The 21,999-nt window shown below is 34.8% G+C and overlaps 3 protein-coding genes and 2 pseudogenes across 3 annotated transcripts; 2 read left to right on the forward strand and 3 right to left on the reverse strand.

Moving 5' to 3' along the window:
- The first annotated feature begins 1,762 nt into the window (after positions 1 to 1,762).
- Positions 1,763 to 4,295, forward strand: LOC148761612 (uncharacterized). Its single transcript, XM_088808497.1, has 2 exons — positions 1,763 to 3,878; positions 4,032 to 4,295. The coding sequence occupies exon 1, from the start codon at positions 1,874 to 1,876 to the stop codon at positions 3,254 to 3,256; it is 1,383 nt and encodes a 460-aa protein (XP_088664623.1). The 5' UTR covers positions 1,763 to 1,873; the 3' UTR covers positions 3,257 to 3,878; positions 4,032 to 4,295.
- A 477-nt stretch (positions 4,296 to 4,772) lies between these two features.
- Positions 4,773 to 5,981, reverse strand: LOC108662751 (cytochrome b561 and DOMON domain-containing protein At5g48750 pseudogene; annotated as a pseudogene).
- Positions 5,982 to 7,259: 1,278 nt separating this feature from the next.
- On the reverse strand, positions 7,260 to 9,564 carry LOC148761613 (indole-3-acetic acid-amido synthetase GH3.17-like). Its single transcript, XM_088808498.1, has 4 exons — positions 9,290 to 9,564; positions 8,955 to 9,056; positions 8,037 to 8,854; positions 7,260 to 7,816 (listed from the first exon to the last, which is right to left on the reverse strand). The coding sequence occupies exons 1-4, from the start codon at positions 9,556 to 9,558 to the stop codon at positions 7,260 to 7,262; spliced, it is 1,746 nt and encodes a 581-aa protein (XP_088664624.1). The 5' UTR covers positions 9,559 to 9,564.
- A 3,730-nt stretch (positions 9,565 to 13,294) lies between these two features.
- LOC148761614 (uncharacterized) lies at positions 13,295 to 15,361 on the reverse strand. Its single transcript, XM_088808662.1, has 3 exons — positions 15,067 to 15,361; positions 13,952 to 14,706; positions 13,295 to 13,672 (listed from the first exon to the last, which is right to left on the reverse strand). Exons 1-3 carry the CDS (start codon positions 15,359 to 15,361, stop codon positions 13,295 to 13,297), a joined length of 1,428 nt encoding a protein of 475 aa, XP_088664788.1.
- A 633-nt stretch (positions 15,362 to 15,994) lies between these two features.
- Positions 15,995 to 16,869, forward strand: LOC148761615 (uncharacterized; annotated as a pseudogene).
- Positions 16,870 to 21,999: the final 5,130 nt, after the last annotated feature.

Raw genomic sequence — 21,999 nt, forward strand, 5'->3', positions numbered from 1 at the left:
TAGAGTTCACTTCACGTCAAACCACCACGTGAGGGGGAACTCAGCCAACGCCAAGGAACGACTATGTTTTCAAAATAAAAACATGATTTATGCGTACATGACTTTCTAATAGCCTTGGCAGACTCAGTTGGGATAGCCCTCGGTCAAGGTATCCTAGATAACTGAGTATGATAATAATTTTTGACATGAGCCAAGCTTTTAAGAAATTCATAAGCCATACTGATTACTTGATTTAAATAAAATGATTTCATTTGGTTGAAATGAATATTCGTGTTGTGAAAAATTTGCTGAAATGAATTATTTTTATTTGTCTCCCTTTACTCGCCTTTAGATTATTTAGATGGTGTTTGTTTACTCACTGAGATTTTATAATCTCACCCTTTTTTTATCCCATCATTTCAGGCCGGATTAGCCTGTAGATAGCAGACATCGTCGAGAACTATAGTTGGCCATACTACTTCAAGAAATGTAGGTTTACTATCTTTACTACTTTTGTTCATTTGTGGGCCCACGTAGCACTGTAAATTAGATTTCATACTTAGTTTTCCGTATTATAGTTGTATAAATATATTTAACTTTTACTCTACTAAAAATAATTTCCAGAATACTCTATAAATATTAATTTGTAAGAAAATAGAATATTTTGTCAAATATTTTTATTTTATTTAAATGGTTATAATTCCATTTTAAATCACGTTTTAGACATTCAAATTTAATTTTGATTTTGAAATAAGCATTTCTCGCTTAATTACTACATTTTGATAGAATTTGAAATTTTTGACGAAAAAAGACCAAAATGCCCCTGAGAAATGAAATTTATTTTTCCACTGTTTTAAATCGGTAAAAGGCTTAAAAGTCTCTAAAATACGACATTTGACAACGATTAACCACAAGAAAAATAAAAAATTGATACAAAAGCTTTGCGAGATCTTGATATGGTATTCGGAGGATGAGTGTCTATCGAGACATCGCTGCGGTTGTTACGGACTCAAGGATGGTTTCGAGTCGTGACAATTCTTTTGGAAATGGAATAGCATACTAGGGTTAATTTGATGTTGGGTGTTTGGACAAATGGATTTTAACTTGTATTTGAGTACTCTTTTCAGCATTTTAGTAGAAATGGGTTCGCCTCTAATTACCTTCTTCATGCTTAAGAAATGATATAGGAAGAGCTCCATTCTATCAACATCTCTGATAGGAGGCAGTGCTTGTATCTTAACTTAGGTGGTAGGTAAATCACTATATGATTCCATGGAAGTACAATTGGCATGTTGCACCTAAGCATTTAACTAACTAGTAGTTGCATGTCGAGTTTGAATCTTTTTTTATTAAAATAAAAATAAAAAAACTTCATAATTTTGTTATACGAAGTATTCGTATGTACGATAAACTTTACTATAAAATCTTACAATTTCAAGTTTTCTTTTTTATATTCAAATTTCACACTCCCCTTATCGTTTTTCATTTTCTTTTATAATACTTTCAAAAGTAGAAGGTAAAACCTTTTCCTATTTATGTTAATTATTTTATATTTTTATCCCTAATTTCCTTCTTCTTATTTTTCATCTTTCATACCAAAGGTAAAGAAAGAAAAACAACCTTCTTGCCCTTTATCATACTCAAAATAATATAGAAAAATTTTGATTGATCTTTTAATTTTTTAAAATATATTTTCAAAATTATTTTTAAATTAAGATATATATTATTTATGTAATAAAATAATAATTTCATGTTGACCCCAGCTTTTTTTTCGACAGGTTAACTTGTTAAGCTTCAACGGAAATCTTGGCGCCAAACGAGCCTTTCAAATTTCAGTTACTCCTTTCTTTTCCCAAACCAAAACACAGAAACAAGAAGGAAAACAAAGCAAAACATGAAAACTCCAAAACCCATCTCTCCTTTTAGGCTCTCCTCTCTACTCCGCAGCGAAAAAGATCCGACCCTCGCTTTCAACCTCTTCAAAAACCCAAACCCAGACCCTAAACCTTCCGGCAAACCCTTCCGCTACTCCCCGCTTTCCTATGATCTCATCATAACCAAGCTTGGCAGGGCCAGAATGTTTGACGAAATGGAACAAGTTCTTCACCAACTCAAAAATGATACCCGTTTAGTCCCACAAGAGATCATCTTTTGCAATGCCATGAAGTTCTATGGTCGTGCGTGCTTGCACAAACGTGCACTGCAATTGTTCGAGGGAATGCCTGAGTATCGTTGCCAAAGGACAGTAAAGTCTGTGAACTCGTTGTTGAACGCGCTTTTGTTGAGCGAAAAGTTTGATGAAATGAAGCAAGTGTTTTTCGGTATGGAAAAATATGCCCGCCCGGATGCTTGTACTTATAATATATTGCTACGTGCCTGCTGTTTAAGTAGGTGTTTGGATGATGCTTCAAACCTGTTTGATGAAATGCAGAGGAAAGGTGTCAAGCCTAATGCAGTGACGTTTGGGACGTTGATTCGAGGGCTTTGTATGGAGATGAAGGTAAAGGAAGCATTTAAGTTGAAGGCGGATATGGTTAGGCTTCACGGTCTGTTTCCCAATCCATGTACTTACTCCATGATGATTAAAGGGCTTTGTAGGATTGGTGAGTTGAGTTTGGCAATTAGGCTTAAGGAGGAAATGGTTGGGAATAAGATGAAAGTGGATTCATCTATATATTCTACTTTAGTTAGTGGGCATTTTAACGTTGGGAGACAGGACGAGGCTCTTGGGATCTTTGAGGAAATGGCTTTAAATGAGTGTAAACTGGATACGGTTACCTACAATGTGATGATTAATGGGTTCTGTAAGGTAAAGGATTTCGAAGCAGCTTACAGAGTTCTTGAAGATATGGCAAACAAACAGTGTAAGCCAGATGTCATTAGTTATAACATCTTAATTGGTGGGTTGTGCAAGGAAGGGAAGTGGAGTGAAGCTAATGATTTATTTGAAGATATGCCAAGGCAGGGGTGTAAACCTGATGTTGTGTCATATAGGTTGCTTTTTGATGGCTTTTGTGGTGGATTGCAGTTCAAGGAAGCAGCATTCATTTTGGATGAGATGATTTTTAAGGGCTATGTGCCGCATTGTGCAAGAATACATAAATTTGTCTCTGGATTGTGTCAGAAAGCAGACATGAAGTTACTATTGATGGTTTTGAATAGTCTAGCAAAAGGAAATGCAATTGATCAAGATACATGGCTGATGGTGATTTCTAAGGTTTACCAAGAGGATAAACTGTCAATTTCAGCTGAGATTCTTGATGCTCTGATGCTGTAGTTGTACTGACAATGTTGGTTTATCCTGTCATGACCTTGTTTTAAGTTTTAACTTCTTTGAATGTGGATAATTTGGAAGTCAAGTTGCAACTTAGCTAGTGATGTGTCATTGTGCCATTCATAATATTTAGCTTGGGTTGTAGTTTGACCATTGAAGTTCTTTATGCAATGAACTGATTAGACTACAAAGAGAGTTGTGTTTCTGGTTTGCAAGAGGTAAAGGTTTATATCAAGACAAGCTTGAATGTTTTGAGGTTAGGTAGTAGTTGCCTATTGGAATTGTAGGTATATATGGCTGTTTGACGTTACATTGGTAACTGATTGCTTTATGAGGTACAAGCATGAGTCAACTGCTTAACTGGTTTCTCCTCTTAACTAGCAGCATCTGCTATCTCACAGAACTTTGGAGCTGGAGCATTCTGTAGAGTCAGTGCCAACTGTTGTTCTGAATTTGTGCTCTTAATTTTCTTGAAAGTTGGCCTTATTATTGGATTATCTTGATTGTCTTTTGAGTTAAATTCCCTAGACAGTTGTGAATGACCGAAATGTAGCAATTTTGTGAAGTAAACTATCGGGGCGAGGGAGGGGGACCCAAAAGACAGCTTCTGGGATGTTTATACAAGGTGTGTCCTCATCATTTCACTTTGGATGATCTGTTCGACCTTGTTGCTTTTCAAACTGGAAGACAGTGTTTGCATGTATTGCTTGGGTTGCAAATCAACTGAGCACTTGACTAGCCACAATGTGTAATGTTTCTTACTTTGCTGGTTTTGCAGAGAATTGTGAAGTGAGAAAATAGAATACATATGGTTGCCATGGCTTTCGAATGGCAAGGAGCAGGGCTTTTGAGTACACAGGAGCTTAGTTGATTGTAAAATGGGATATGTGCAGATTGTGTGTTTATTGATCTTGTTTGTACAGATAGTTTTAAATTGTAAAGTGGCATATGGCAGATTATGTGTTTATATGAGAATTCTTATACTATATATTATTGAGCATGTATATCCCATCAGTCTATCACTTATCATGATTTTTATTTTCATCATTCTTTGTTGACCTTTCTTGGCAAGTAATTAATGATGTATGATTTCCTATAACAAGTTTTTTTTGAAAGGCAATTTCCTATAACAATTTGTAGAGGTACATTCGCTTAAAACCATTTTAACTTATAAAAATTTTTATTCACCTTATTTGAGCTATAATTTTTTTATCATTTGTCAAACATATTTGGATATCATGACTTGTTTCGATAATAAAGAAAAAAAATTCAAATAAACCTTACATATTGAAAGCATGCTCTGGAATTTAGACAAATAATTCTTGTATTAAAAATATGATCTAAAAAATGTGTCAAAACTCGATATTGCTAGGATACTTGAACTAATTATACTAGCTTTTCGAAAAACAAGAGTCATGAGACTGGAGAATAACCTCGAAAAGAACTGAAATGAAAAACAAAAACAACTTGAGGCAAAAACCTGGAAAGAAGTCTAAAAGAGCAAAGCTTAATATTATTTCTAAGCAACTATTTGATTCTGCATGGTAGTCTTTGATGCGTTGATCCTCTTGAAACAAGCGACTGCTTCTAAGATAAGGGCAATAAATCCCAAGAATGAGAGTGCAGCAATGTAGGTCAATTGAGGCCAAGTCCGGATCCCAAAATGCACCATGTGAAACCCTAAGAAGACATTGGCAATGCTTAAGCCAATGGTTCCGTAGCCAACCGAATAGTGAAAGATGTTGAAGTAGATTCTCTTTCTATCTTCCTTGATTGGTCTGTAATAGCCTACTATTCCTTGAATGGCTCCAAGACAAAGAAGGGAAATACCAATGTATTGATGGCTTCCTCCTTCAACTCCGACTCCAACTACGCCAAGCCAAAGCAAAACACCAATGATCCCGCCCGCCAAACCCAACAAATAAGCTGTGCATTGACAAAATATATGGGCATGAAACCATGCAGGCCTTGGCCCCAGGAAGTGTTTTCCATGCCTTGCTATCAAAGCTCCAACGGGTATCAGAAAACCCCATCCGAATGTGCATAGAACTCCATGAACTATTTTCCAACAGCTTCTTGAACTTGTCCTGTCTATAACAACCTTGCCCGAGCGAAAATCCAAGGTTCCCATTGAACCGACATTTGGACCAGACAATCGGTGCATCCCAGGAACATCCCCGACTAACGGTCCTACTTGCCAAAGGTGATTCACGGTTGTGGTGTTGGCAGGCAGTGCCAAAGTTGCAAAGATAATCATCTCGTTATCTTTAATCATGGAGGAAACCCGATCAACACGGAAACTGATGTCCCCTTGTTCAAGCTGAGTTGCGTAACTTGTTATAGGAGAAGTGTAAGCCGCCATGGTTCCATCATCTTTCCGAAACGCAACCAAAGCTTGTGAACCAACCATGCCCTTTGCCTCGGGATTGATAGCCCAGGAAATCCATCTTGGTGACTTGTCAACACCGCTCTGCCTAAACGCAATCTCGACTGTTTGAGACGACGAGATGTAGTTCCAATGAAGTGAGCAATCCAACGACGGTAAGTCGTTGCAGGAGGCAAAGGTTTTGCCTTCATCAAATCGGTGGTTGCTGCAGTTTTCAGCAGCACCAAGAGGGCATAAGAAAGAGAGCAAAAGAAAGAAAAAGAAGAAGGATTTCAAAGACGCCATGGAGAATATGGATGGATGATCAGAGCAATAATTCTTAGCATCGATCGTATTCTCCATTATATACAGCTTAGACAGTCGGTGTTGTAATTCCTTGTGTTTCTTTCTCTACAAGTTATATAGAATAATCTTTTCTTTTTTGTTTAAATTTAAACTTCAAGAGTATGTATTATACCATATTAAATAAATTATAAAATAAATAATCTCAACTTTACACCAATTTTCTCCTTTTAAAATGTTCCATAGAAATTTTTTTAATTCCAATACAAATTCCATACACCTAGCCAGCTTTTACCCTTTTTTTTTCTTTCCTTTGCTTATTTTCACTATCCAAAAACTATTTGCTTTACCTGTTAAATTTATATATTGAATTTAGATGAAAAATTAAAAGCACAACTTTGTTAAACACAATCTATACCAACTACAAAGGATAAATTATTTGTTGTGCAACTAAAAGATGGAAGAAGAAAAGTGTGTGAGGGATTCTAACATTTAATTTAAAGATTAATATCTTAGGTTTTCAAAAATTCTAACTTAACCTAGTGGAAATTATCTTCCACTATAATCTTGTGGAAATAATTTACCGATATCTAACTTAAACAGGGGATCATACATCAACCAATGAGTCAAATGCTCGGGTGTCATTATAAGGTTACAATTTATCATAAGGAATTCGTTAAGGAGGAAAAAGGAATAATTATTTATATGCGCCACCACTTTTTTTTGTAGCTCCAAATTTGAAATTTGAACAAAATTCTTGTCAATTAAATTTTAATGTCAATAAACTCGATAATTTACCGATGTCTATCAAAATTATCAATTTTCTAGTCTTTTAATACTAATTTCATAAACGATTGTAATCATAATAGTTATGTCAACAATTAATTTTTTTGAAATTAATAGTGATTAGCTTTTGCGTACATTTTAGTTAATTTCATAGATTAAATTTCCAAAAGATAAAACTCAACCGATTAATGAGTTGAGGATTCAATTGAAATAATTTAAAAGTTAAAAGATCAAAATGGAACACGATTAAATAGTTAGGGATCATGCATTTTACTCCACTTTTAACTTAATGTAACTTGTTCAATTGAAATCTTATAAATTTTTCCAAACTATATTGATAAATAAAAAAAACAAAAAATGAAAAACGATTTACTATTGGTGAAGGTCTTATACATCAACAAAGTCAAATAGAAATTGAACTTGATAAACAAAGGAAGCTGATACCAAGAACTAACTTAAGCTATTTCCAATCAATGCAGATGCATATTACATTTCTGCAAGAGGCTTTAAATTTCACCAAAGTCACAGGACAAACATAGAATTGGATGCATCTTAAAAAGGAGTTTTGGGGCTGAAGTATCTTCCCACCACCTTGGAGTCCAATACGTTAATGGCATCTTCCAGTTTGATGCAACAGGGTGTCTTGTATTGAGTAATGGAAGCACCCCTCGATACATAGAAATCCATAAGTGCATCAAAGGTTCCATATTTTACCACTCTGATCTCTAAAGAGCCAATTACTCCGTTCTTCCTAAGAAATCCATACTGATAATTGAATGATTTTTCCACCGTAGAGCAGCATTGTTCCATTATCTTGGGATCTACCTTTGGCATATCGCTAGTTCCTGGAATCTTAAGCTCCCAAAATAATACATAGTGACCTGGTTTCGATGAGGTGTCAGCATAACTAGTGTGCCCAATCAAGAGAAAGCCAAGGGGCTCAAGGAGGACTTCGGCATCTGTCACTGCTCTTGAGAGGTCTGTTTCAGTAGTTTTTTCAAATTCAAGGTTTAAAGCCACATTTTTCCGCTCTATAAACCGGAATTGAGGAGCATTATTGTGGAAACCAGTTGCCATAAGAACATCTCCAACATTGTATCGATATAGACCTGGAAAAAAGAATGGTTATCACGAGCATAAATTTCTCGTATAAAGATGACTCATGGAGGGTCAACAAGGGGGCAGAATCTGACTTTGATACCATGTTAAATTTTTAGGTATGCATTCAGTCTAAAGCCAATTGACAATAAGTAGAGTAATATATTTATATATGTTCTCAGGAAGAAGAGACAAGAATACGTTTGTTAATTTAAAAAGCGAAAATATTACCTGTAAGAGTTGTGACAAGTAGTTCGTAACATTGACCAAGCTTCACATTCACAAGATCAACAGGTTCAATATCTTCATTTTTATTCTCTGTTTCCCTAGATTCTTGAGTCAACTTTTCATTGTCTTCTTTCACAGGTAGAAATTCAAAGTAGGCCATATTGGGAAGAAAGGTGTAAGAGACTTCCGAGGGCTTGCTTAGAGGTTTTAAATTGATACCACAAACAGCTTCAGAACAAGAATAATATTCTGAAACTAGAGGCAGGCCACCACAATAGAAATCAAGAATCTTGATATATTGGCTCATACTTCCTGTAACAAGAACACCAATATACTTTGTTTTAGGGAAAAGCTTTTTAACTATCCCTTGCCATGATTGTCCTCCGCATGCACGTTCTATTGAATCAGCCAACTCTGGATTTGGCTCGGTGAGGACTGAAGACAATGCATTTCTGCATCCTGCATCAGTAATCCAATCGCTTGCACGACCTGTCCTTATGTTAAAGCATAGCTCTTTCCAGCAATCTTCTAAAAACTTAATGCTCCGAACCAAAGTAGATGCAAAGATTGTAGCAACCCTCAAAACTTGATCACTTTGAAGTAAACCAATCAATAATTGGCAGTACATGCTCTGCTGGGTGTCTAAGCACAAGATTATCTCAACAGGGCTTGTGCAGATTTTAGCCACACTGTTTTCGAAGCCACTGCTCTTAAAGTAGGTTGTAGTATACGAGCTTTCCATTAAACCACATGGAGTTTCAACCTCTGGATTGGCAAAAAGAAAGTACATTCCTTTTCCTTTGTCTAAGCCATCAAAATATCTGTAATTCCACAAAGTTAGCTATTTAATTAATTGGACTGCAAAATATCTGTCAAGAACAACCCAAATAAATAAATAAATAATTGAGCAAAGTCTCTTACTTTCCCATGACAGCCTCAGCTAGGATTGGTTGTAAACACATTTTGTCCAAACTCTCAGCTGTGTACGGTATCAACTTTCGCTTCCCTCCCGTAGTGCCAGTGCTACGTCCAAAATAGATATGGTAATTTATTTCTATATATGGCTTAATTTTGATATTTTATTTTTTACATTTTGTTAATTTTTTAAAGAATTGTTATAAATCACAAGGGAAAGACAAAACAATATCATAATTGATTTAAAATGAATAAATAATTAAAATGTAATACTAATTACATGAAAATTTAACCTGTGTCGAAGTAGAACAGGTATTTTGTCATTTAAAAAAATTATATACCTTCGTAGAAATCCGAGTACAAGATCAGCCAAAAGGATATCTGATGGCTCTCCGTTGGCAATTCGGTCAATATAAGGCATGATATCTTCGTAAGTCGAAATGGGAACATTCTCTTTGAACAGTTTCTTGTCGGCTTGGCCATGGAGGTAGCCTTTTAGATATTCAGTTCCTGCATTTCGTTTTAATATTTCCTCCAATAGTTTTTCCTGCATCTCATGAGCATTGCTGGTCAGCTCCTCCATAATTTTCAAATACTTATCTGTTTCCATCTCACCGGCAATGAAAAATAATTTTCAGAAACTAATTAAAACCAGAAGAGAAAATTTCTAGTATGCAACTTGCAAGGGAAACAAGCCGTGACGAATCCTTTACATAGATGGCTTATTGGAGTGTTTTCACCTACATCAAGTTGCCAATTGGAGATTAATTATTATATCTAGCTATGATCTAACATCTATGTAGTACTATGCAATAGTAATAGTTTATTTATTTTTACGGGTAAAATGTCTATACCTTCTTAAATTTTAATCGAAATTTCATATAGGTTCATTAGTTTTTAAAATAAACAATGAAACTCAAAAGTATAAACACCATTAACAAAAATATGAAAAGATTAAAATATCTTTTTTTCTCTCAAATAATGTGGACTGGTTGGCCATCCCAAGGCATGTGCTCCCCAAGCGAGAGGAGCACCCCTAGTAGCACCGACCTGGTGCTCTCTTGAATTTTTTTTTGGGTGAAAAAAATTATATAATAGTAATTTTTAAAATTAATAAAAGATAAAAATTGTCTTTTCAATAATGTCACGTCATCAAACTAATAAAAATACTAACTGTTGATTAATGGCTGGACTTATGTGTCTAGCGAAAGATATTTTTTAGGGTGGAGTGTCCACTTCGAAAACTAATGGATTTGCTTGAAATTTTGATTAAAACTTAAAAGGTCTAGGTATTTTATCCTATTTTAATCTATCATCAATAAATAATAAAAGCATAGTATAATATCTAAAAATTCCCTAAACTATTTCAAAAAATTCAAATAAGTTCTTATTTTTTAATTGTGTTTAATCAAAACTTTATATTTTTGAATTAAATAAACACTTATGACTAATAGTTAACTTAGTCAAAATAGTATTTGTCATTTTATGTCATATGATGTTAACGTGATATAGTGACATCTCATAATAGATTATGACATGACATACTGATGTGATATAATGACACGATCATGTGATAATTTTCACTATTCACGTTAGTACTATGTCAGTGCGATATGAGTTTTAAATGACAAGTGATATTTTGACAAATGAAAATTAATCAACCTTTAATCATAAGAGTTTATTTGATTCAAAATAAAAATATATAAACTTAGTTAAACACAATAGAAAAATAATTAGATAATTTTTGTTGACTTCAAATTGCCAACTAGAGAATAATTATTATAATGCTATGATATGTATGATAGTACTATGTAATACTAATAGTTTATTTATCTTTATCTATAATCTAAAATTATAAAAGTATTTGACTTAAAAATGTGTTATAAATTAAGCCAGAGATGATCCTATTTCAACTCGTAATTTTTCTTTTTCAACATAAATCAAACACATTACTTGCATGTAAATAACATCTATCTATTCATATAACGCATATTCTCATTGAAAAAATTTAAACATGCATCAATGGCGAGACATAAATATAATAAGTGCTGGTTTGGTCTATTTTTTTTTAGTTTATCTATATTTTAAAAGCAAAAGTTAAGCAAAATAGGGATTTTAAAAAGCTCTTATACAAAAAGTAACTTATTTTTAAAGAATTTTTTTTTTTTTTATAAAAAGAGCTTCAGAAGAAGCCCCAAAGAGGAGCTTTTTTTTTTTCTCTCTTTTTTTACAAACGTGTCTCTTTTTCAAAAGAATTTTTTCTTTTTGTTTCAAAAATGTCATTATCTATTAAAAATAATTCCAACATTATCTGTTTCTATTTTTATATGATTTATTATTAATTATAAATTTTATGTTATATAAAAAGACTTTTTATATTTCTAAAACTTTATTTCAAATAAATAAATTAATAAATTTAACTTTTTTTTATTGTGAACCCTTTATAGTAATTTTAACCAAAATTAGAACTTATATAAATTATTTTACCGAACATCTTATCTATACAAAAGAATTTATAAAATTAAATTTACCTAACAGATTTAGTCTAATTTTAAAAATTATTATTTTTCATAAAAGTTTTATATTAGCTTTTAAGTTAAAAAAAAGTCAGGCCAAACAGGCTCTAAGGTTAGTTTGTGAAACCTATTTGGGTTATTTTGATGCCGCGATGAGTTTAAAGTCGATTGACAGTAGATTCGAATAGACATTCCATGTGTAATCTTTCCAATCATTAATGACAATTATTATTATTTTTCAAAAAGGTTATTATAATTGAATATAAAATTTATTATTATTATTATTTTATTTAAATTCAAATTTAATAAACCATGTAAAAAAATTAGATTCTCTGTTAAATTTCATTGTTAGATAGTTTAAACCATAATTAAATAAGAATTACATAAATATGTTTTTAGAAAATATACTAATTGAACACACATTAATTATCATTAAATTGAATATTAATAATCTTTCAAGGCTTAAGTAATTAGTAATTCTAATTAATTTGAAGTAAATAGAAATTAGGCAAAGTTAGGTGATGGACAGCATATAATTCATTACAACAATACACCAAACTTTGTTGTTTCCTCCAATTGCGTCGTAGTGAATTAAAAGCAGCCCACTCCTCCAATCCTCCCTAAGACTTTTTCCTAGGAGTTCGCAAGAAAGATTAAAGTTTGCTAATACCTCTATTCCTACTCCACCTTATATTAAAGTGTGCAGCTCTTGTATAGAATATTTTGTACAGGGAATCCTTTCCTCGCTGTTGCTTTTGATTGCAGGGGCCATCATCACGCGCCCACCACTTAAGTGGTGTCGTGGTCTTCGTCTAGCAACGACCCTCTCTACTCCTACTCTACCTGATATTTAGGTGTGCAGCTCGTGTAGAATTTTTGTTTCAGGGAATCCTTTCCTCGCTGTTGCTTTTGACTACAGAGGCCATGACACCACCACCAGTTAAGCGGTGTCGTGGTCTTCTTCCCGTAAGCTGCCGCCTTTTGTAATCCTGTCTTGATCAGCAATGAAATTTTTACTTCAGCTTTCTAATAAAAAAAAATTTGATAAATAGAACTCCATGTCACCCCCTCCTTACAAATCTAATTAAGCTAATGACTACAAAAACTTTAACTGAACTAAGTTGAGAAATTGCATTCAAGCTTTGGATAAATGTCATGAATGAGCCATCTTGCCATGAATTTGTAAGCCTGTTGCGTCAAACGAGAACCAAGACTCTTATCAGGATTGGACCACGTCAGTACTCCAAAAACTCCACATATTTTTTTTTTGAACTGAAAATTCATTTCATTAATACCACAATTGTCAAAAAACATAAAGATTAACAACATTAGACCAAAAAAACAGACATCCTAACCCATTTGTTACTCACCCTATGGATTTGAGCCTCGTTAAAAACCTTATCATAGTAAACCCAGTGGGACAAACCTATAATAAGGAAAAAAGAGTACTCATCAATCATGGGATAAGACAATCTCAGAATCAAATTCAAATTACCCTTCATGTCTTAGGAACGGAAGTCTATCAATATCAACAGCTTCTAGAATCAACACTGGTAGATGTGAAGAGTCCTTCCATTCTATCATCTCATCCATCATTCTTTTAGCAATCTGGGCAATTGAATGTGCTGTCCGGTTGGTCTCTCTTGAGCAGAAATCAATGGCTTGACAGTTTATCCTTTCCATCAAAATTGCACAATCCTCGATTAGATGTCCCAAAGCTCCAGTAAATTGCTGCTTTTTAATCCATCCCGTAACTACTTGTTTGTCCAGAAAAACATCAGCAAGCATAATTTGTTCTTTAACACAACAACTTAACGCCCAAACCAAAGCTCATAACTCAGCTTCCTCCACACTTGCACAATACTGTATTTTCCTTCCAGCAGCACAAAGAAAACCACCATTCGGTCTTCTTATGATAAATCCAGCACCTACTCTCATAGATCCATCAACTTGGTCCATTGCTGCATCTAAATGCAGGGACAGTCCACACGAACGACAACCTCTATTTTCTCTCTCCATTACCCGATTCTTTGTTGCACTAACCTCTATAGCCATATGATATTGATTTTTCATGTCAAGTCCCAGCTCAAGCACCTGAACAGGATTCATAATCTGGTTGCCAAAGATTATTAAATTTCTTGCTTTCCATATAGCCCACAAAATGAAAGCTATTTCTCCAACATCTTCAGGGCCAAGATTATAACTTACCTAGAAAATCCAATCAAAAACAGATGTGGAATGTGCTCTTATGTCCCTAAATCCTCGTTTTGAAGATAACCACATTGCCCTCGCAAATTGACAACAACATAAAATATGAAAATCAGTTTCTTCATCCTCCTGGCAAAAAACACAGATACTGTCTACATTAATTTTCCGCTGGCTTAATGCTTTCTTGGTTGGAAGAGCACTTTTCAAGGCTTTCCACACAAAGAAGATAATTTTACGCGGAATAAAGAGCTTTCAAATTTCCTTCCAAAAGCCATCGACCGAACTGGATGAACAGCCAGGTTCAGAATCATCTAGGAGAGATGAAATCAAGCGATAACTAGACTTAACTGTATATTTTCCATGCTTATTGATAGCCCACACCTGTCTATCAACAGGAAGCCTCACACTGAGAGGGATAGACAAAATTAAATTACTCTCATAAGGAGGAAAACACTGCATAACTTTCGCTTCATCCCACTTCCCACCTCCTGCATCGATAAGTTTAGACACCATCATTGAGTTACTCACATTTTCCTCATATGCCATTGCAACCCGAGGTGTTTCATATGGGATCCAAGAGTCCTCCAATACCTGAATATCATTGCCATTGCCAACTCTCCATACTAAGCCTTTTTTAAGGATTTGCTGATTTTCTTTGATGCTTCTCCATAGGTAACTGGGATTAGACCCAACAGGGGCATCCATAAAATTAACCCTTGGAAAATATCTCGCTTTAAGAATTTTATAAGCAAGAGTTAGCTGTTGCATTTGTAATCTGCACCCTTGTTTTGCCAGCAATGCTAAATTAAAGCAACGAGTATCTCTAAATCCCAATCCTCCAGAGAATTTAGAAAGACACAACGATTTCCAGCTCTTCCAATGTACCTTGTGTTTTGAATCATCACCATTCCACCAAAACCTTGCTATCACTGAATCTATATCTTTGCAAATGGGCTCTGGGAGTTTAAAATAGTTCATTACATAGTTTGGCACTGCTTGAGCTACAGCCTTAATCAACGTTTCTCGACCAGCAGCTGACAGGAATTTATTTTTCCAGTTCAGAACTCTTTTCGTTACTCTTTCCTTCACATAACTAAATATTTGTCTCTTCGACCCTCCACTGATTAATGACATTTCAAGGAAAAAACCTTCCCATTGTTCATTTTTGATGCCCAACATTTGACAAGCCATCTCCTTTTCCACTCTAGAAGTGTTTCTACTAAACAGAATCACTGATTTATCACAATTAATTTTTTGGCCATAGGCTAATTCATACCTCTAAAAAATGTTTTTTAAAGCCATCAGCTCTGACCTGTTAACTTTCCCAAAAAGCATGCTATCATCCGCAAAAAGTAAATGAGTCACATTCGGACCTCCTCTTCAAATTTCAATACCTAAAATATCCTTGGAGGCTTTAGCCATTGCTAACAATCCTGATAGGGCCTCGGATATGATCACATATAAATATGGGGATAAAGGGTCACCTTGACGAAGCCCACGAGAAGGAAGGATTTTCCTTCCTGGGACACCATTGATCAGCACCGAGTAGGACACAGAAGTCAAGCATTTAATCACCTTATCCACAAATAGATTGTTGAAACCCATCTTTTTCATTATTTCCTGTACAAACACCCACTCAACTTTATCATATGCTTTACTCATATCCAGTTTCAATGCAAATTTACCCATTGATCCTTGTCTTTTATTGTGCAAGTGATGAATTATTTCATGTGCCACAATAACGTTGTTTGAAATTAATCTCCCAGGAACAAAAGCACTCTGATTATCAGCAATCACATGATTCAAAAAAGGTTTAAGTCTGTTGGTGAGAACTTTTGAAGCTATCTTGTAGAGCACATTACATAAGTTGATGGGTCGAAACTAAGAAATTTCTTCAGCCTGGGCAATCTTTGGAATGAGCATAATAAGCGTGTGATTAATATCCTGAAAAGGGAATGAACCTTCCAAGAATTCAACAACAAATTGGTGAACAAACTTACTCATCTTATGCCAATATTTTCGGAAAAACAAAGTAGGCAATCCATCGGGACCAGGGGCTTTTGTGGGGTGCATGTGGAATAATGCTGATCTAACTTCTTTGATGGTAATATCAGCATTCAACTCAATATTCATATTCTCAGAGACCTTCAGTTGTATAGCAGTAAGCACATGCTCAATTAACGTTGGCCTTGATGAAGAAAATAATTTTGTGAAAAAGTCACAAGCCTCATCTTCCATCTCCTATTGCGATTCCACCCATTCACCACTATCTTTTTTAAGAGCTCAGATAGTATTTTTTCTACGTCGTTCAGAGGCCCGACGATGAAAGAACTTAGTGTTCTTTGGGCATATTCTTCCTTCGTAGTTGACCGCAACCTTTGGGTAGTCATGCCGTTCATGTCGGAGGGTTCTTGCTTGCATCGCATGAAAACGGCTTATCCCGATGGATTCGAGGAGGCTGCTATCGCTTTCATTCTTAAGGAAACTCTTAAGGCATTAGATTATCTTCACCGACAAAGACATATTCATCGGGATGTCAAGGCTGGGAACATATACTTGATAACAATGGAACAGTTAAGCTCACTGACTTCGGTGTTTCAGCTTGCATGTTCGATTCAAGAGACAGATAACTTTCAAGAAATACCTTTGTGGGGACTCCTTGCTGGATGGCACCGGAGGTCATGCAGCCAGAAACTAGATATAACTCCAAGGCAGATATATGGTCATTTGGCATAACAACATTGGAGTTGGCCCATGGTCATGCACCTTTTTCCAAATATCCGCCCATGAAAGTTCTCTTGATGACCATACAAAATGCTCCTCCACGACTTGATCAAGATTGTGATAAAAAGTTCTCCAAGTCTTTCAAAGATATGGTTACGATGTGCCTGGTGAAAGATCAAAGAAAGAGATCGACTGCAGAGAAATTATTGAAGCACTCGTTTTTTAAGCATGCAAAGCCTCTTGAGCTTTCTGTGAAGAAATTATTTGCTCCTTTGCCACCGTTGTCGAATCCTGTGAAACCCGTTCAGCTTAAAGGTGCTGCATAACTAGCTCTAAATAAAATGCCTTCACCAGAACAAGAAGCTACATCGTAGAGTCAGTATCAAAGAGAAATTAGCGCTTGAAATTTTTATATTCAGCAGAACATTGAGGATTTAAGTTATAAGGAGTATTTTAGTCTTATCACATTTTAGAGCTATTCCCTTAGTCATGGAGTAGCAAAACCCATGGGGAAGCTCGGGTATAGTTACGCCTGAGTTTTACCCCATTTTAAAGAATAGCTATTACTAGATAATAGGCATTCTTTGTACCAAACGGAGGTAAGCTATTCCCTTGGGAATAGACAGGGAGTAGCTTATCTATTCCCTGTACCAAACGTGCAGTTAATATGACAGATTCATTACAACCTGCTCAAAACAATCCAACGATAGATGATATAATAGAAGAAAGTCTTGAGAGTTTTGGTTGGGCTCAAGCATTCCAATCTATCCTTGTTGCTTTTGCATCATTGTTTGATGCACAAAATTCCTTCATTAGTGTCTTCACCAATGCCCAACCAACTTTTCATTGCATCGACAATACACTATGCAATTCAAGCTCTAATATATGTGAAATTCCCAAGTTTGCATGGGCATTGAGTGATCGTGCTTCAAAGACAATCATTTCAGAGTGGGAACTTCAGTGTTCCAGTTCATTCATCCAAGGTTTACCAATATCTTCTCACTAAGCGAGATGCATGCTAGGTGGGATCTTGTTGGCAATGTATGCTAACTCCTTCCTTGGTAAGAAGAAGTTGTTGTTTGTTTCTTGTCTAATAATGTCAGTAACTGGAATTCTTCCAGCATTCTCTAGTAATATCTGGATGTACGTCATAATAAGATTTTTCTCAGGACTTGGTCGTGGCTCACTAGTCACATGCACCGTCGTCTTGTTAACCGAAAGGGTGGGAAGGAATTGGCAAGGAAGAGTTGGAATTCTCGACCACTTGTTCTTCTCATATGGAACACTCTTCTTGCCAGTTTTAGCCTTTTCAACTAGAAGATATTCTTGGAGAGTGCTTTATCTTTGTACTGGAATTCCAGTATCTGTTTATTGTGTCATAGCTTATCATCTTGTTGTTGAATCACCAAGGTTGCTATTCATGCGAGGCTATACAGAAGAAGCAATCACAGCTTTAAGACAAATTTCTTAAAAGACTTATTAGACGTGAATAAATTTAGGCCAACTACCACCACTTCAAAGGGAAAATACCATTAGTAATTTTAACTCTTCAATTACAATTCTCTTTGAGAGAAGATAGGCTATTTGGTGTCTCCTTGTCCTAATCTTGTATGCTTTTGGAAATGGAATAGCATACTTTGGTCTGATGTTGTATGTCGGACAGTTAGACTTTAGCTTGTATTTGAGTGTCTTCGTCAACGGGTTAACGGAAATGCCTTTACTTTTAATCACCTCTTTCCTGCTCGAGAAATGCAATAGGATGAGCTCTTTCCTATCATCATCTATCATTGGAGGCATCGGTTGTATCTTAACATGGTTGGGTGGTACAGGACAAAGGGTCCCTCAACTCATGCAAGAGCTTTGCTCCTTCTTTGGGATTTACATTGCCTATGGCATTATACTTGTTTATACCATCGAGTTTGTCACGACCCGGAACTCTCCATCGGGCCCGTGACAACCGTCGTGAAGCCTCGACAGACATTTTTCATCCCGAATGCCGATCGAAACCTTACAAGGCTCTCGTATCAGCTTTCGCACTTCCCTAGTGAGTAATAGTTATCAAATATCGTAATTCGAAGGATTACGAGTCATTTCTAAATTAGAACATAACATATTGTTTTCTGGCTCACAGGGACATTTTCTTCATTTTTTGTCGAAAATCTCAAAACTTGCTAAAAATGTAGTAGGTAAGCAGAAAATATATATTGAGTGATTTAAAAACAAATTAAGTATCTAAAACGTTCATTTAAAGTGAAAATTTGACCATTTGAATATAATAAAAATATTCAATAAAATAACTATTTTCTTGTAAAATAATTTTTATAAAGCTATCGGTAAATAATTCTTATAGCGTAAAAGTTAATTATATTCATATATACTATAAAGCAAATAACCAAAGCATAAAATTACTTTTACAGCGACACATGGGCCCACATCTAACCAAAATGCATCGGAAGCTGAAAACCTACAGCTTTTGCCGATTCAAGTCCAAATGAAGGTCCTTGTCAAAGTCAGCTAACTATGAAATTTCCCGAGCCTGAAATGTGAGGAAATGAGGGTGGTGAGATTATAAAATCCTAGTGAGTAAACAGACACCATCTAAACTATCTAAAGGTGAGTAAGTGGAGACAGATAAAACAGTTTAACATACTGAAATTCATCACCTTTCAACTTGTTTCAACCAAATAAAATCAATTCATATAAATCGAGTAATTAACATGGCTTATGACTTTCTTAAAAACCTTGGCTCATGCCAAATCATTATCATACTCAGTTATCAGGATACCTTGGCCGAGGGCTATCCCAAACCGAGTCTGCCAAGGCTATTAAAAGTTATGTATGCATAAATCATGTTTTTATTTAGAAAACACAGCCGTTCCTTGGCGTTGGCTGAGTTCCCCCTCACGTGGTGGTTTAGCATGAAGTGAACTCTAAAGTTATACCTCAGGAGTTATCCTACTCACCTCTCCAACCGAGGTAAAATATATCGGGATTCCGTGACCCTCTAATAGGCTGGTCCATAGAAAACTCGCCCCCTACAGCAAGTTAAATCCACCATACAACACAATTTTGACAGCATGAGATGACTAATATAATACTATCCAGCCTGTAAATGTAAAACAGAACAATTCATACAGTTCACCAAAAACACAACCTAGCCAGTCATGCCAACACATTAACATAAGCCATCAATTTAAATCATAAATTTATAATACATCAGGAGTCTCCAATTACTCTATTTTCAAAATCATCATTCAATTTCAAAACAATTTATAAAATCTTTTCATTTAAATACATTTTGTTTATAAACATAAAGGTTTACCATTTAAACTCATTTTTCATAAATCATAAAATCGAATAAAAACCACTTTAGATAATTAAGACGATAGTAAGGTTACTCACAGTTCTAGGAGTCGATGTACTCCTAATCTCAATCTTCAAGTACAATCTCTGTACTTTTACCAGTATAATTTACTCACCACCTATCCACAATGTACAATACATAATTCACCACATTAATGCTCGACCATTATAAAATCAATTCAGGCTCGGTGTATATGCATGATATGATATGCAATTTATCCGACTACCTCTTAAATGCGGTGTTGACCTAATTCGGCCTATTACCCGATTAAATGATAATTATGTCCGATTTGGCTCCAAATTGCTCCATTTCATTTCTAATATATCAATTCACTAAATACAATTCCAATAATCTAAAATTCAGCCTAACAACCCTCACAATTCTTCTTGAAAATTTCAGCCATTGTGGTGCACTATCACTGAAAATTTTCCCATTCCATTTTCTCACCATAAATCATCATTTCATCAATTTTTCAACCAATTCACTTGATCACAAAATCAATTCATTACTTCTACACTTCACATAGGGTTCGGCCATTGAAGGTTCATGGGAAAATGGATTTTTTTTCTTGTTATTTTGTTTCTAAACATGCTTAACTAACTTTAAACACCAACATAACTCAAAATCAAACAATTCCAACATCATTTCTCTCACCAAACCCATTCGGCCAACCATGATTTCCCCATGAAAACATACAATCCAACCATGAAAATTAAGGAGAAATGCATGGGTAAGGTAAATCACTAGCAAAATCAAAGAAATTTTACCTTTGCTTTATCAAATCCTTGAATTCCAACACTTTCTCTTTGATTTTTCCCACCTAGGGTTTGTTCTTCCTTGGTTTCTCTTCTCTTCTGGTTTGGCCGACCACTATGGGAGAAATGGGCTGATTTTTATGTCTTTTTATAAAGAAACAATAAAATAATAAAAGCATGACACATGACATTTCCTTATTGGTTCAAATTTTAAATATTTGACTTTTAATTCTTTAATTCTCCACCACACATTTCTCATGTTTATCCATTTCCATGATGAATAAAATTCCTTGGTCTTGACAAGTGTCGGGGGTGAAAATTTACCAATTTACCCCCGAGGTGGTAAAACTACCATTTTACCCCTATGCTCTGAAAAATATCGAAATTAAAATTTTTCACTTCTCAACCTCAAATCATACTCCAAATGATCCATCATAGTCAAAAAAATCATCCAACACTCACATCTTAACCTTAGGTGGCAAAATGACCATTTTGCCCCTAGATTATGAAAATTTCAGTTTGACTCTAAATTGATCCTCGAACTCCAAATCACCATTTTAAATCATTCTTGGATTGTAAAATTTTTTTAATTTCACCATAAAATCTCTATTTGATCTAGTTCGAGGCTTAAATCAACTTTGTTGTACCTCTAGGTACAATACCTACTTTTGTAAATTTTTTTGGGACTCTCCTAGCATGCAAACATTTTGTCCATCACATGTATGCCATGACAAGTGTTTTTTAAGGTCGGGCTTTACAAAGTTGTTTTCAACATGTGTGCGCAATTTTGCCACAATGGTTGTGAGGTAAGCCATATTGGTGCAAATGAGGCTTAAATGGAATTCAAGAACCAGCAAAATTGACTTCAAGGTGAGCCTTTCAGTAGATGTTATCTTTAAGACTTATTTCACCCCCACCACTTGATATGCAAAGGGGAATAATGCGAATAACCTTAGTAGCATGTTTGGTTGGGGAATGGCTTATCCATTCCCCCTTTATTCTCAAGGAATTTTAGTTCCTTTAATTGGTTGAGAAATAGACCAAGGAATAGCCATTCCATAGAGATGACTATTCTCAAAAATCCTTCAAAACTAAGGAATAGTTAATGCCACCCTTTCCTATGGTATTACATATGGTATTAGCTATTCTGTGGTTGAGGAATAAACTCAAAAAATCATAAAGATAAAAATACCCCTTACAAGTTTGAAATATTACAACTTTATTTGTATAACATATTATTTTTCTCTCTCTCTCTCTCTCTCTCTCTTCCTCTCCCTTGATTTCAACTTTTAATAAAATATTAATATTAAATTATAAAATAAAATATTAATATTTAAATTATAAATTATTCCTATTTAAAAACAAAATAAATTAAAAATAAATAAGCAAAATATCATTTAAATTATATAAAATAATAATAATTAAATCATCAATTATTAATATTTTAAATAAATTACCAATTATTAATATTTAAAAAATAAAAA

The sequence above is a fragment of the Theobroma cacao genome, chromosome 7, assembly GCF_053813885.1.
Source record: "Theobroma cacao isolate CCN51 chromosome 7, ASM5381388v1, whole genome shotgun sequence".
In the NCBI taxonomy this organism is placed as follows: domain Eukaryota; kingdom Viridiplantae; phylum Streptophyta; class Magnoliopsida; order Malvales; family Malvaceae; genus Theobroma; species Theobroma cacao.